Below are 14,876 nucleotides of genomic sequence, written 5' to 3' on the forward strand. Positions count from 1 at the left end.
ATTGGCTACTGTCTAAGAACAGCATACCCCCACCCCAAAATGAAGGAATGAATTGAAATGTTGCGCCTAGGCAATACGAATTCTATGCTCTGTACAAGGTGCTCGAACAGAAAAAAATGGCATAATTTTGCGTGATTCTGGTTTCAGCAGATGGTGGCCAGTGCTTTTTAAACTGTCTTTGCAGTTATAAAGACTGGAAACGTGCATCAAAAAATGCACCAGTTGAGATTTTCAGGAAGCAACATCTTTTTACAGTACTCCTGCAGGCACTTGGGACACTTCCCTTCACTCCATACTGAGAACTCTGCCCCCTCCCCCCCCTACAGGGTGCAGTTTCCACCTCCCTTGACTAAGATATTTACAGCTAGAAACAAGGTTACTCTCAGCCAGTTAGGTAGGTGGGTGTGGGTGTGGTGGAACTTCCAAAACAAAATCTGATAACAGAGTAAAAATTCAACGTTTTCTGCATTTGATGTTGGATAGGAACCAGTTGGATAAGAGTCCCGTGGCGCAGAGTGGTAAGTGGCAGTATTGCAGCCCAAGCTCTGCTCGCGACCTGAGTTCAATCCTGGTGGAAGCCAGGTTCAGGTAGCCGGCGGAAGGTTGACTCAGCCTTCCATCCTTCCGAGGTCGGTAAAATGAGTACCCAGTTTCCTGGGGGTAAAGTGTAGATGACTGGGGAAGGCAATGGCAAACCACCCCGTAAAAAGTCTGCCAAGAAAATGTCGTGATGTGACATCCCCCCATGGGTCAGTAATGACTCGGTGCTTGCACAGTACCTTTACCTTTAGGAACCAGTTCTCTTCTCTAGCATGTTTGTGGGCAAGCATGTTAGCAACTTAAACTAAACTCTAGTTATATTAGCATGGGTGTTCTTGTCACTTGGATATTGTGTATTGTGACTCACTCTGCGCACAGCAACCTGGATATCAGAGTGAATTGTTCTCTTAGCTTTTGTTTGATTTGCTACGGTCCAATTCCAAAGAGTTTATTGGCTATAGCTATGGGTAAAAGAGGTGGCGGGGAGTGAAGACACATTTTACCTGTAAACTCAGTTGACACCAGTTTTCTACTTCATCTGCAGTTTTGGAGAACTTGGCTCAGAAGTTGTACGTTTTCCATTCCTTAATAGCAGATTATTTGAGAGAAACTCAGTGTGTATAGGGACAGTGTGCAAAGCAACTAATTATTGTAATGCTGTCTGCAAAAAAATGTCATCATGCCCCAATCCCTGTTGACTGGAGCGGGGGAGTGTTGGGTGTGTGTGGTAGCAGGTTCTGAACCTGTAGTGGGCTTTATTGTGTGGGTGCTATCCTCCCGTGAAGCTGGATTTGGTGCTCCATGCTGATAGCTCTGTGTTACCTCTCGGTGCCTTTCCTCTCTCTAGAGGCCAGATGCAACTCAGGCCAAGAAAACCTTGGAGTGTGATGACTCTGGCATCCCAGTGCCCCGCAGCTCCTTTGCTTCCAGCTCCAAACTTCAGAATGGGATCGGTCCTCCTCCCAAACTCTTCCCTCTGACTGGCTTCTCCTCTCCTAAGCTCCCCAACAAGCCAGCTTTCCTGGATGACTTGAGCAAGAGGTCCAAGAAGCAGCCTCTCCTCAAAACATCTCAGGAGTACAGTGATGCAGGTGGTGCCGGCGTGGAGATGTGCAAGCCGAATTCCTGGGGAGACAAGGGCTTGACGCCCTCTTCGCAGCTGCCAGAGAGTGCTGCAGAAGACTTTGAGGGCAAAGGGCGAGGAGAAAGCGCAGAACTACCAAGCAAGGACTCCTCCTCCTTAACGACCTCTTCGTCTTCTAGCAGCTCCTCTTCCTCCAGTCCAGCACATCACTCCACCAAGGGGCTCCCACAAGCCACGATGGGCATCAATGGCTACTGCTCCTCTCAGGAAACAGACTGTGCCTCTGGAAAACCTGCTTCTGAGGTCTCCAAGTTTGCCAAGTTAAAGTCGCCATTGCTGGCTAATGTGACCAATCTGGAGCTGGGAAGCACCATGTCACCCCCACCTGCGAAGAAACTGGCGCTCTCTGCCAGGAAGGTGCGTTTGGGTGGGACTCTCCCAGCTGAGGAAATAATGGTAGGGTGGGGGAGGAGAAAGGAGATGAAGCGGTTGCAGTCATCACCCTAACCAACCGGTAGTGCTTTCAGGCGTGGTGCTGTGCTGGTAATAGCTCAAGTAAAATTCTAACCTGGCCCACCTTACTAATTTGTAAGGCCAGGTACTAGCGGACTGTCCCCATCTCCAGTCCTGTACTAAGACAAGTTTTTGGAGGAAACCTGCTTGCCTCATACTCTCTTTATTGTGGGGCCTACTTTCTCATGGCTTAAGGAGGCCCTTGTCTTGGAAGAAGGGGGCTTAGGTTTATGTAGAGCTGATCTCCCCTCATCCCCCCCTCCCAGTTGTCTTGCATGTTCAGGGGTCTAGCTGCAGGTGCGGAAGCCCCAGCTAGCACGCCTTCCTGGGGCAAGTCCTGGCAAGTGACTAGAAGTTGATAAGGTGCCCGTTGCCCCATTATTTACGCTAACACTGTTCTGTCTTCTTACGTGTCCTTCCTCTTCCTTTGTTTCTAACAACAAACACTTTTCTGATTCTTCTTCCCCTCCCTGTCCCCACCCCCGCCTCTTTTTGTTTTTGTCCCCTCCCTCTCTTGTTACTCCAACCCCCTACCCCCTTGGGTCACGGAAACCTCTTTTTTAGACCACCAAGTTTTTATTTATGTCGATAACTACAGGGCAACAACACACTGCAGAAAGTGAGCGGCAGTGAGCGTCGGGCACCGCCCCACTCCCCACCAGCCGCCCCAAACACCACCCAACCCGTCTGCGCCGCTGCACTCGGCTATTCCAGGTAAGCTGTCTCCAGATGCCTTTCCGGGTGATCATGCGAGATGCGCACTGGAAGTTTTCCTTGCGATGAAACTGTCTCAGTTGTTGCAGTAATGATTAAACCACTCGGAAAAAGGCAATAACAGTGCAATCCTAAACAGAGTTACTCCAGTCTCAGCCCATTGGGATGAATGAGCTTAAGACTGCAGTAACTCTGCTTAGGATTTCACTGTTAAGTGCTCAAAGCACTTCATGAGTTGAGCATGTTTGCTTTTAGTGCTGGGATCCCTAGAGAGTTTGGCTCACTGTTGGCATTCCACAGCCTGCTGACTAATACTACTTCTTTAGATGCTTCTAAGTGAGACGCCCAGGGGGGTTGAGGGCCTTTGCCACACTTTGTCGTAATGCGTGAAAAGACCATCTAGCTCTATAATCTCAGTACGGACTGCTCTTCCCTCCTGTGTGTGCCCCGCTCCCTCCAGTCTTTGCTAGAGCATGGTGGCCTGCTCCCTTCTTGAGAGCTGATATAATCTCAGCATCATTTATACTTGTTCCCCAGAGACAAATGGTATCCCTTAGCTCAGGACTTCCACATGCCTGTCCAATGGCTTACAGCTGCATTTCTCAAGAACAGTTGTTTTCCATGCTACATTCAGTGTCCTTCATGCTTTGCAGCAAGAGTATCTCAGTTCAGCAAACTTAACCAATGATACAGATTTTGTTTATTTAGCATAAGCTGGTTGAATGTGCATGCTTTATTTGCTTTTGAGCAAGGCCTGGAAACTTTTTAACAGTGTACTGGCAGGATGAGCACTAATAGGTAACAGGGCCAGAAAGAGAATATCTGTAGGAAAATAGCCTCCAGTCGTGTAAGGGAGAAATGGGAAATAACGCAGGTCACAGAAAGTTCCTCTCCATCTCTGAAATGCTGCTTTAAAATACTTGCTGGTGCCGCCTGAAATGTAATCTTTAAATATATTTTTACAACAATGGATGCATTTTTACAGACATGTTTACACTTTTTAAAAAAAAAACCAGTAAGATGTTTAGGGTTTGGAATTTTATCATCTTTCAGATTACTGGAAGAAATTTTCTAAAGCCAAACAGCCCTGGTCATGAGCAGCGTTACAACAGTCTCCCTTAGATTAGTAAGATTTAACAGTAAACACCAGCAGTTGTTCAGTGAGAGTGTTATGAATACAGTGCCAAAAAGTATGATGCAACCTTACACTGAATCAGATCACTGATTCATCTAACTCACTGTTGGCAACTCAGGCTGGCAGTGGCTCTCCGGGATCTGAGACAACCTGTTAACCAAGATACTTGAACTGGAGGCCTGAGGTTGATTTTATTACATAAACCCAGGGCTTTTTTCTGGGAAAAGAGGTGGTGGAACTCAGTGATGAAACTCAGGACCGCACAATGATGTCACTTTGGGCCAGGCGCAGAGGGCAATCTAAACTCCCCTCGGTCTGGAGATCAGGGGGCGGGGCCACCAGCCATGTGACCATTTTCAAGAGGTGCCGGAACTCCGTTCCACCGTGTTCCTGCTGAAAAAAAGCCCTGCATAAACCTTTAGTTAGGTTTGGATTTTGAAGAGGATCTTCTGCATATAAAGCATTTCCTTTGCCACTGTGCCACAGCAATTATAAATTTCTCGATTTAGAGGAATTCTGCATCCCTCTCCCAGATTTGCATGCCCATTTTATAGAAATAGGTGCATAGGCAATGATGCTGTTTGCTGGTATTAATTGTGATGGCCGTGTTTGAAAAGGTTGTGCTTCATAGCAAGCTTGGACAAGGATGGAAGCGACGTGGAGTCTTTCAAGGAATCTGAAATGTTGGAAGTGAGAGGGAGGGGCTGGTGAATCTCTTGGGGGAAAGAATGGAAGTGATTCCTGAATCTGATGTCATACCAAGTAAGCCTGAGCCAGGAAGCAGCCCGTGCATTCTAATGCCTGGTTGATGGCCGTTGTCTGTTGGCATGTGTGCGGGGTTTACATGTTGGACATTGCTCAGGTTGGTGGTGACAGCTCTTAGGTAGAACTATAGTGACTTCCTGCAACAACATGACCAACAGCAACCTGTGTTGAGTCTGAAGCTTTATGTGCGCCTCTCTCTCCAGGGTGCTCTCATCTGCTTCCAAATCTTCAGCGCCTCCGCACTCAGCCAACGGTACCTTTGTCAACTTTACGCCCTCGCCCAGCTTCAAATCATACGGCCCCTCTGCCACCCCTCTGTCACCACCCGTTGTGCCCAAAGGGGCAGTGAGCCACTTAGACAAGGCTAAGGGGTCTTCCTTTGCCGGCTCGAAGAAAAGAAAAAAGAAACGTAGCCTTTCAGAGGAGGAACAAGGTACCCATTGCAGCTCAGAAAGGACAGAAATCAGTGCGGGTGGGAGCTGGCTCTCCAGCCCTCCCAGAAAGAAGAGGCTTCTGAAGGAAAACGGCAGCATCGTGGCCTCTTCCGTGCAGGAAAAGGTGGCAGCCTGGAAAGGGGAAGAGGAGGGAATGGCTGAGGACCAGACAGCACCTGGTTTGAGTCTAACCAGCTCCAGTCAGAAGAAAAAGAGAAAAAAGAGGCTGCAGCAGAGGGAGGAAGACTGCAGGCCTTTGCTGTCCCCGGTTAACAGGTAAACATGTGCTTTTTTTCTTCCCCTCCATGGGGCAGGGCTTTGAATGACTGAGAGCACAGAGGCAAACAGTACTTGTATTGGTGACCGGAGTCACAGCCTTGAGATGCCATGCCTTTTCTTCATGCTGGCATAACGTAGCCTAGGCTGTTCTTTTGAAAGGAAAGCCCCCACCGAGACTTTTATGCAAGACCGAGTGGCTTCATTTTGCCAGTGGCCTGTGTTCCCATTGCTAGCAGCAGGTTAGGATACCAGTGGCCTTTTGGCATTTCATCCCCCTCCCATAATAGCCCTTTGACCCTACGGCTGCCAAGAGCAGTCAGCGCTTTTTGAGCTGCTGCTTCCCGGTGCTTGACCTAGCACACATTTTACAGGATATTTCTGCAACCATGTTGGATTTTTTTTTAAAAAAGTGCACCTCCTGTATTTCCTGAATGAGCATTTGTATTATTAATTGGTGCTATAACAGTAGAAAAGAGCAAGAATCCAGTAGCACCTATAAGACTAACTAAAGTTTGTTAGTCTTATAGGTGCTACTGGATTCTTGCTTTTTTCTGCTGCTACAGACACACTTAACACGTCTATCCGTCTTGGTGCTATAACAGTTTTAAAAACCTTTTCATGACTAAATACAGCATGACAAAAAAACCTCTCATCACATATAAATGATGGATTTTTGTACTCCGTAATTTAGAACTGCTTACATAAGTTTAGAATTGGTTCTCCTTATGCACACGAACATTAAACCAGACTATTTATTGGAAGTAAATGGGACTTTCTGGGAAACATTGATTTTGACCCTGCCTAGGATTTCCGTGGGTGCGGGCAGGGGTGGGGGAGTAAGTTGCCGATTCCCCTCCTCCCCCAAGCTCTTCCTGTCTCATAGAAGCAGCATTTTGAGGGACTGTTTGGGCTGCCGTGGAAGAGGGGTGTTCTCAGAAATCGACATTTCCCTTACATTCGTGGAAATTGTAGGTGGGAATCTTAAGTCATTGTCTGCTTATTAGTGGGCAAGACAGTGTTTCTCTGAGACACGGGAAGTAAGTGTTCTTGCTGTTTTCACTGCCTGAGCATTTGGAATTTACACAATAATGCAAGCAGTAGACATGCCATTGTACCGTGCTTAGGATGTTTGCCCTCAAGTTTAATATTTTTCCTGCTGGTGTGTGTGTGTGTGTGCCATGAATTCAGTTTTGAGCATCTGAGTATAAACTTTAATATACTTCATATTACATTCAGAGATCATGTGAATTCAGGTTGTTCTTCGGGGGTAGGAAACTTCAACGAACACTCTTTTTATAGTTTAAAATAATCTTATAAAAATACCTGTTTTTAACTCATTTTTTTTCAGCTGCTGTCCACAATATGAGGCAGAGGTTTGCCTAGAACATACATCTGCGGAGGAGTCCTGCTGCCTGAAAAAGAAAAAGAAAAAGCTACTTTTACCAGGTTTAGACAAAGGCAGCACTGCTACAGAAAGCGAACACCGCAAGCACAAGAGGAGGGAGAAACCAGGTGGCTCTACCTCTGAGGCCATCGGCCCCCCAGAAGAGCTAAGTGAGAATGGCCTTTGCTCAGCCAGGGTTGGTCCTCCAGGTATGCCAGACCTGTGTGTGTGGGGGCAGGGGGGGTGGGGATAGCATTGAATCTGTGGGGTGGTTCGTGCTTCTCCTGGTAGTCAAAGCCAGGCCAGCTGTCAGGCAATGGATGACAGGAAATGGTAGAGAGGTCTCTGGACCATTGCAACAAGAAATCCAAGCTCTTGGTTAAATAGTTTTATTCAGAAATCCAATCATTTCCATATATATATATGTGGAAATATATATATATTTCCATAGAATTACTCAGAGGCAAAAAAGCATCTCAGCAGTACACAGTTCCTTGATAGGAATGAAAACTTGAGGAAAGTACAACTCTAAATACCCACTCACTTCCCTCTCCTACCTAGACCACAGATCTAAGCTAGAAAATGGTTTGGGAATGCACGAGAGTAAACATTTCAGACAGTGCAACATTTCAGACTGTAACATTTCAGACAGTGCAAGGTCACTTTTGTGAGCTTTAAAGAAAGAGAAAGATAAGACAGCTGTGTTCTTAGGCTGCTGGAGAAACGAAAGCGAGGGTTAGAACATTGCAAACTGAAATCAAGGTACAGCAACGGTTCAACACCGAGATCAATGGAATGGATGTCGGGGTACAGACGTGACAGCAGCCTCACTGCTTCCTAGAACCAAGCTGTGATTCTAGTTTGCTATAAGTACACTTCTTTGTCAACCTTCCTTTGTTTTACTGAGGAGAAACGGAGCTGCTCGTCTTATAATTACAATTCTTCAAGTTTCCTAACTATTTACTTTCATTATTGGAACACCTCTATCCCATCTTCGAAGAACTTAAATAGCTGCCGTGCCTCCATAGAAAAGGAATAACTAGTACTGACCTTTATGTAATATATGGCCATGTTTCTCCCCTCCTCTCCTGCATTCCATCTTTTCCCTTTTGGGAGTTGGATGGAGTTAGGCAACTCTTCCTAGGAGTGGAGATGCTCTAAAAGCTAGTTGTGGGCTCAGTTCACACAATCAGGCAAACATCCATTAAAATGCCTAGTGAAGACATCCAAAGCTTGTGGAGGTGTACAAACTAGACAGAACTTGGTGACTAATCTTGGGTGCATCACAGTTTTGTGGCATCCTTTGTAAACCTGAGTGGGCATTAAGTTGTCCTGAAAGGCGGTATATAAATTGAATGTGGTGGTGGTGGTGGTGGTGGTGGTGATGATGATGTGGAAGACTCGGAATAGTGTAGGCCAGGGGTGGGCAAATTGCGGCCCGCGGGCCACATGCGGCCCGCTACAGAGTTTTTTGTGGCCTGCCAAGACAGTCAGAAAAATCCGCCTTGAACCGAGATTTCCTTCTAAAATTAAATGTGCTTGCAGCTATAGATGATATGAAATCAGCACAATAAATAAATTGAATAAAACTACCACTATTTTATTTAATTTATATTTATTGATTTTTATGATACAATTTATACCTTTTCTGAAATGCAAAGTTAACTAATGAATGCAATCATTTTAAAAGGTGCGGCCCTCCGCTAACCTCCGCTTCCACAAAGTGGCCCCCGAGCCAAAACAATTGCCCACCCCTGGTGTAGGCAGTTGTGTGTAGAAATGCTTATGTGTATGTTGGTGGGGTTTTTGGTAAATGTTCCTCTGCAGATGCCTTTTAAAAACTTTGGCGCTTGGGGAATGAGCTTGTCACTGATGTGCGGTGAATGCTGTTCTTTCCCATAACCTCCCAGTAGGGTTGTCCCAGCACAATTTCAAAGTAAAAAGCCAAACGCTATGCTTGCATCTCTTACTTGTGAGCTCAAATGCCTCTTCATCCCCTACGGCTTTCCTTACGCAGCATCCTGGGACAGCCAGCTTAAACGTAGGGACAAGCACACCTCGAGTGTCCTAAGTCCGAAGAAGGAAGCGACTCAGTGCAAACAGGGGCAGTCTGATGTGGTCCAAGAACTGCTGAAGGATTCTTTGGATAAAGCTTATGGAAAAGAAGGTACTGGCTGCAAACTTTCAGGGGCCATCTGTAGGCAGATGGAATCTTTATATGCTGCAGGAATTGTGTGAAGCTGCTTAATTTACATCAGATCCATGCATGCATGCGCGCGCGTGCATGTGTGTGTTGTTGAAACCTGCGACCAGGAATGGTGGGCTGGGTGGTTGGGTTAAGTTCGGCATTTTTAAATCTACTTATTTAGCATGTCCCTGGTTTCTACTTCATGCCATTGTCCGGTGGAGGCATGTTACAGGGGATATTATGATAGTGAGCCAAATCAATTATATGTCTGGAGAGTACAACTTAGCGAGTGTGTGGAAATGAAGCTTCATGCAATTTTCCTTTACTTTGAGTCTTCAGTAATTGCAGGCCTCTGATACGAGCTGGAATTCATCTCTGTTAGGCTCTGTCAAGCTAGGACACTGTAGAGGATTGGAGTGGCTACCTCAGTGTATAAACTGTTCAGCTTTCTTGGCCAATTCATCAGCAGTTGTGAGTGGCCTACACTTATTGAGACGGGATCTGTTTTAATCTGTGCTCTGTAGGGTAATGTAACATTTTTACATCTTGGGAGGTTGGGCCTTCTGGACTTGCCTTCCATATGGACTCTTCTCCTGTTTATCCGCCCTGAGCCTGCTAATGTGGGGAGGGCAGAATAGAAATCGAAACAAACAAATAATAACCTTGTGTGTGTATATACAAGTATAACGCTTCATGCATCTCACAAAGTGGACTCTGGTTTATGAGAATTAATGCCACAATACATGTGTTAGTCCTTAATTCCGTAGTTAAAAGGGGATTCTCTCATGAGGGCTCATACTTTTTAAGGTAGAAAAACAAAAGTTCTTGGTTTTCTGAGAACATCTCAAAGATTTTACAATAGACATGCCGAATAAAAGATGTACCCAGTTGCCTTGTCTGTGTTCGTGATGATTGCACTTGCTCGGTTTTTGGGGGGGAGAAACAAAATCCACAGGACGGAAAGTGTCCACGATTTTCAGGTTCTTCTGGTTTGTTCCACAGTACTGACGTGGGAGGGTGAGGTGTCGGCTGTCAGCCAGGATGCCGTGCGCGATACTGTTTGGTTCCAGAGCCAGACAGTTCTTGATGAATGGGATGAAGAGTTTGACAGCGGGAAGGTGAGGAGGATTTGGAGGAGGACTTGTTTGTTGCCCACTTAACTACCCATGGTAGACTGCAAATCAAGTTTCCGTTTTAAAATTAACGCGTTTTTAACATTAACGTTACAAATGCAAGTTTATCGTTACGGTCTGCGACCAGCATAAACAGAACATTAAAACGATTTAAAAGTTCAAATGGAATTAATGTGTTTTCTGGATAATACATATATTTTTGGTTGCTATATAGTTGAATCATGCGGGTTTGCTACTAAATAAAGCCTTTATATTACCTAGGAGAGTAATCCAACATTTTTGTTCATGCAGCACATTTTCACTGCAGAATTAAGTCTGGTTAGAGATAGAGAGGTTTCTGGATACATGCAGAGGAGGTAGATTTTTTACATACATGCAAGGGTAGTAAGCAAAGATTGTTTACTATAAAGTTAGGGTGACCGTTCTATGAACACTGTTTGGAAGCAAGTTCCATTGAGCACAACAGAATATAGGGTGCAAATAGACATAATGAAGATTGTGGATCCTCACCTGTCTGCAAAAGATAAATTGTGTGTGTGTTTGTGTGTATACATAGTCCTGATTTGGATCAGGGCTGTGGGAAGAGGAAATTGAACCTTTAAACATGGAATGTTTTCACTAATTTATACTGTTGACATTGCAAAAGAAAACATGTTCTTTAAGAACCATCTTTTAAAAAAAATGGTGATCACAACAGTATGGGAAGCTTGGTTTCTGTTAGCAAACTGGAGATAAAGTGGTTAAACCGCCTTTAGTCTCCCCACATAGCACCTGTGAACGTGCACAATTGGGCTTTTACAGGCAGAGATCCAAAATCTTAATCGCATCTGTATATTTGCTTCTGAATGAGGGTATGTAGGATTTGGCTGCAAGGAATTGAATAAGCAAGGGCTGGTTGCTTATATAGAGTATCCCATGGAATTGAGAGTAGATGCCCATGGTGTTAGTAATACTTTAAATATTCATCACTTGAGAATAGAACACGTTTCCGAGTTCAGGTAGCTGGAAGGCCTAAAATGGGAATACAGGATATCCAGCAGAGGCTCTGTGGATTGTCCTGGTAATATACTGCAAAGTATATCCTGCATCCTAGAACCTGTGTTGTTGACTTGCTGATCTCTGGGCCTAGCAGGAAGGCAACAAATGTAAACACAACACATGACACTGTCATTTGTAAGACGTACTCTCACAAAACAGATGTTTTTTCATTTCATTTTTATGTAAAAAGGCAGATTTTAATTGTATCTGTTTGATAGATGGTTGTGGATCCTGTAGTTGAATTTTATTTTTTTTTAAAGATGTATTTTACAAAGTACTATATTTTTAAATTCCATTTTTTCTCCATTCACTCTGCTTGCTACTTGAGTAATCGCATAAAGGCTTTTCATTCTACCCTGCTCTTTGAGAGGGTGGCTGCTTTGTTAAATACCCATGAGCTCCTCTTATTTTACAGGTGAAGAAAAGCAAGAAAATTAAACGTGAGAGGAGGAGACACTTCAATGCCTTCCAAAAACTGCAAAGCCGTCGTAATTTCTGGGCTATAACACACCCAGCTAAAGTGGCTAGTCTGAGCTATCGGCTCTGAGATGGTGAGGAGCTTGGAGGAAGTACACCCAGAGGGCATTATGTACTAGCAAGGATGAAATTTCTCAGCATGGACTGATGGAAAATTGGGAATGGGAGAGCAAAGGGGCTGTGTAATAGAGATCTCTTCATTCTTCAGTAACACATGTGAAGTTTAGCAAGCCAAAAATTCTGTGAGAATGTGTTACAAACTGATCCCAAATCTTGGGTTTATCGGTTATAGCTATCTTGTCATCATGCAATTTTTTGTATCCAGAATAATGCAGAGTCTGACTAGAACAAACCCAGATGTTTGGGGTGTGTATGGCATAAGTTTATGGCAAACAACCTCCCCCCCCCCCCCTGAAATCCCATTTTCCATTTTGGGAATTTGAGCGGGGTCTCTGTAGGACTTCTGCAGTGTACAAACACTTCACACACAGAAATGAAGATGGTGTGACCATATAAAGGGTTTTCCTGTGGTACTAATCTGTTATTTCTTAATTTCACAGATGAGTTCTTGGCTGCAGCAGTTCTACAATGAATTCCTATACATTGGAGTGTAATGTTGTCAACAAAGTTGAAAGCTGCCAACTCGACAGAATTTTCCGGAACCGTCCTCGTCTTGAGTAGGATATTCTGAGGACTCTGGTTCTTTTATGCAGGATCAGGGAAAGCAACCATCAGGCTTTGAGGGGCCTTTTCTTCTCTGCAAGGCGGTAGCTGTTTGCTCCAGGCCTGGAGACACAGTGGAGATGTTCTTCCAGGCTCAGAGTGACCAGCCCCTGGAGTAAAAAGCCAGCTGTTGCTTCCACCCCCACAGGCCTAGCTTTGATGAGCTGTAGCCCTCCTCTGCCTTTTCTGCTAGGAGAAAATAAAGAAAGCTGTGTCCAGCTCCAGAGAGCTGTCGATTACCTTGCCTGATGTGGCGATGGCCCCTTTCTCCCATCCCTCGCTATGTTATCATTAAGAAAAGAGCCAAGAGTCCAGTAGCACCTATAAGACCAACAAAATTAGTGGTGAGGCTTTCGTGAGCCACAGCTCACTTCTTCAGATACAGTTAGGATGTGAGTCCATCTGTCCTTACATCTTGGAGAGTGGAGTGATTGCAGAAGCCGAATGATAATAGCCGGTGAACGACACTGGCAGGCGTGATTGCATAAGGTGGGGTATGCAGAGGGGTAGTGGGTGTGGAGAAATTAGCATTGGTAATGAGCCAGGAAGCCTTTGTCTCTATTCAGTCCAGGTAGATGCATTGTCTTGAGCTTCATTATCAGTTGCAATTCAGCAGTCTCTCTTCCTAATCTCCCTTTGAAATTCCTCTGCATGGTAACTGCTAGTTTTACTTCACGACAGCTCATACCCTACCACAAATGTTTTTAGTCTTATAGGTGTGACTGGTCTCTTGCTCATTTCTGCTGCTACAGATGACTACCCATCTTGATCTGTCTTCATTAAGACAAAGTTACTGATGTGGCTGTTCTCCATGCCTCCTGCCTCTTACTACATTTCAGAAATGTTTTCCCCAGAACTTCTCCAGATTTTATTCCTGCTATGTGGAACTTTTCAGAGCAGAATTCTGCATGACAAGGAAAGCTGTCGGTGGGGCTTGGCTGCCCCGGGTAATTTTTCAGAGAAATCACTGTTGAGGCCATGAGATCGCAACATACACAACCCACAACAACCCATACACAAGTTGCAGGTCAGTGAGATAGTGACGTATCTATGTTAGGCTGGACCACTTCAATCTGGAGGTGGGGAATCAAATGATTAAATCCCTGCACATGCTAAACTAGAGGGTTGGGAAGTTTCATTTTTATTTTATTGACATGCAGGAGTTTTCAGGCATTCCATTCCTCACCTGCAGTCTGAACTGGGTAGCGTCCACTGATCGAAACATAACTCGGAGTTGCTGATCATGCATGTCGTCATCTCTGACCAGGGCTGCAAGGAACGAGGCAGAGCTGTCTCTCGGACCTTCCAGCACACTTCGTCTGCCCTTCTGCGAATTCATTTCTGATGGCTGTCATCACACGGGTTGCTGGATAGAAACGGCAGACCCCAAGAGGACCCCCACTCTCTTGACAGCGGCAGATTTTCACTTCCGTTTGTATTGAGGAAGTTGCCCAAAAGAGAGCTGTCCAGGCAGATTGGCCTGTTCCCTGCTGTGCTGAGCTTTCCTTTGGTGGTGGCTGTCATGCCAAGTTAAGGGGTCCCATTTCTACAAGACGGGGCGGCCTTGGCTTTGCTGTTGCTCCTCATATTGGGCTGCTGTTTGTTGTTTTAACCTCCGTGGCTCTCCTAGATGAGCAGCCATGACCTGCAGCTTTCCAGATGTGCATGATCAGTGCAGAGGCAGGTCCCTGTGCAGCCATTCCATTAATCCTCACACCCTTCCATTGTCCATATTGTTGCCTATTCAGCTCTAGCACCCATCTCCCGTATTTGCATACTGGGTGCAAGAGCTGAAAATGAACCTAATTCACTCCAGCATGTAACCCATTGAAACAGTTATCAAAACCGTTTTGGCCCTTGGAATTTATTTTGAGCTAACAATTTTTTTTCCTAGTGGGGAGGGGGGCATTGAGACACTTCACTCTCTCAGTGTGGGGGGGAGCCAAGTCTCTTCTCCTTGCCCGCTGGTAGTGCCCTTTTACAATCTCCTGCCAAACAAGTCTAAAATACCTATGTAGATACCCTGGATAAGGGTATATTTTGCACCTTGTGCTGGGGTTCATTGCAGTAGCCCTGGTTGTAGCAAAGGTTCATGGTGCAATAAAAGGAATGTTTTGTGTATATCTCCTCTTTGTTTAGTCTATAGCTCAGCCTCCTGTGATTGACTATCTCCAAACCTCCACAATTGAGAGAGGTGGAACTGCTGAATGGTGGTGGACAGCAAGTATTCAGTTCTGCCTTTGCCGCTATGCCCCCGCCCCCTATCTGTGATGAAAGGCAGAAGAGAAAATGTGTGGTTGCAAAAAATGATGGGGGGAGTTGAGAGAAGTACAGAGAAAGGGGAAGGAAAGGTGTAAATGAATGGGGAGGAGGGTAAAGAGAAGAAGGGAACTTGGAATGGGATGTGTTAATGCAGAAGTCAGACAGCAGCGGATAAAGGAGGTGGTGAGAAACACGGTGGGTGCAAAC

General features: G+C 45.3%; 1 protein-coding gene across 2 annotated transcripts in view; it reads left to right on the plus strand.

Annotated features, from left to right (window-relative positions):
• USP36 (ubiquitin specific peptidase 36) overlaps positions 1-14,528 on the plus strand; it is a 33,507-nt gene extending 18,979 nt beyond the window's left edge. For both annotated transcript variants that reach the window (XM_054977166.1, XM_054977167.1), the window contains exons 13-20: positions 1,388-2,041; positions 2,736-2,851; positions 4,955-5,461; positions 6,813-7,057; positions 8,866-9,015; positions 10,039-10,154; positions 11,623-11,758; positions 12,245-14,528. In XM_054977166.1, the coding sequence (XP_054833141.1) occupies positions 1,388-2,041; positions 2,736-2,851; positions 4,955-5,461; positions 6,813-7,057; positions 8,866-9,015; positions 10,039-10,154; positions 11,623-11,754 (1,920 nt within the window). In that variant the 3' untranslated portion in view covers positions 11,755-11,758; positions 12,245-14,528. The remainder of the gene's footprint in view (positions 1-1,387; positions 2,042-2,735; positions 2,852-4,954; positions 5,462-6,812; positions 7,058-8,865; positions 9,016-10,038; positions 10,155-11,622; positions 11,759-12,244) is intronic.
• Positions 14,529-14,876: the final 348 nt, after the last annotated feature.

Source organism: Eublepharis macularius, chromosome 4, assembly GCF_028583425.1.
Source record: "Eublepharis macularius isolate TG4126 chromosome 4, MPM_Emac_v1.0, whole genome shotgun sequence".
NCBI classification, from domain to species: domain Eukaryota; kingdom Metazoa; phylum Chordata; class Lepidosauria; order Squamata; family Eublepharidae; genus Eublepharis; species Eublepharis macularius.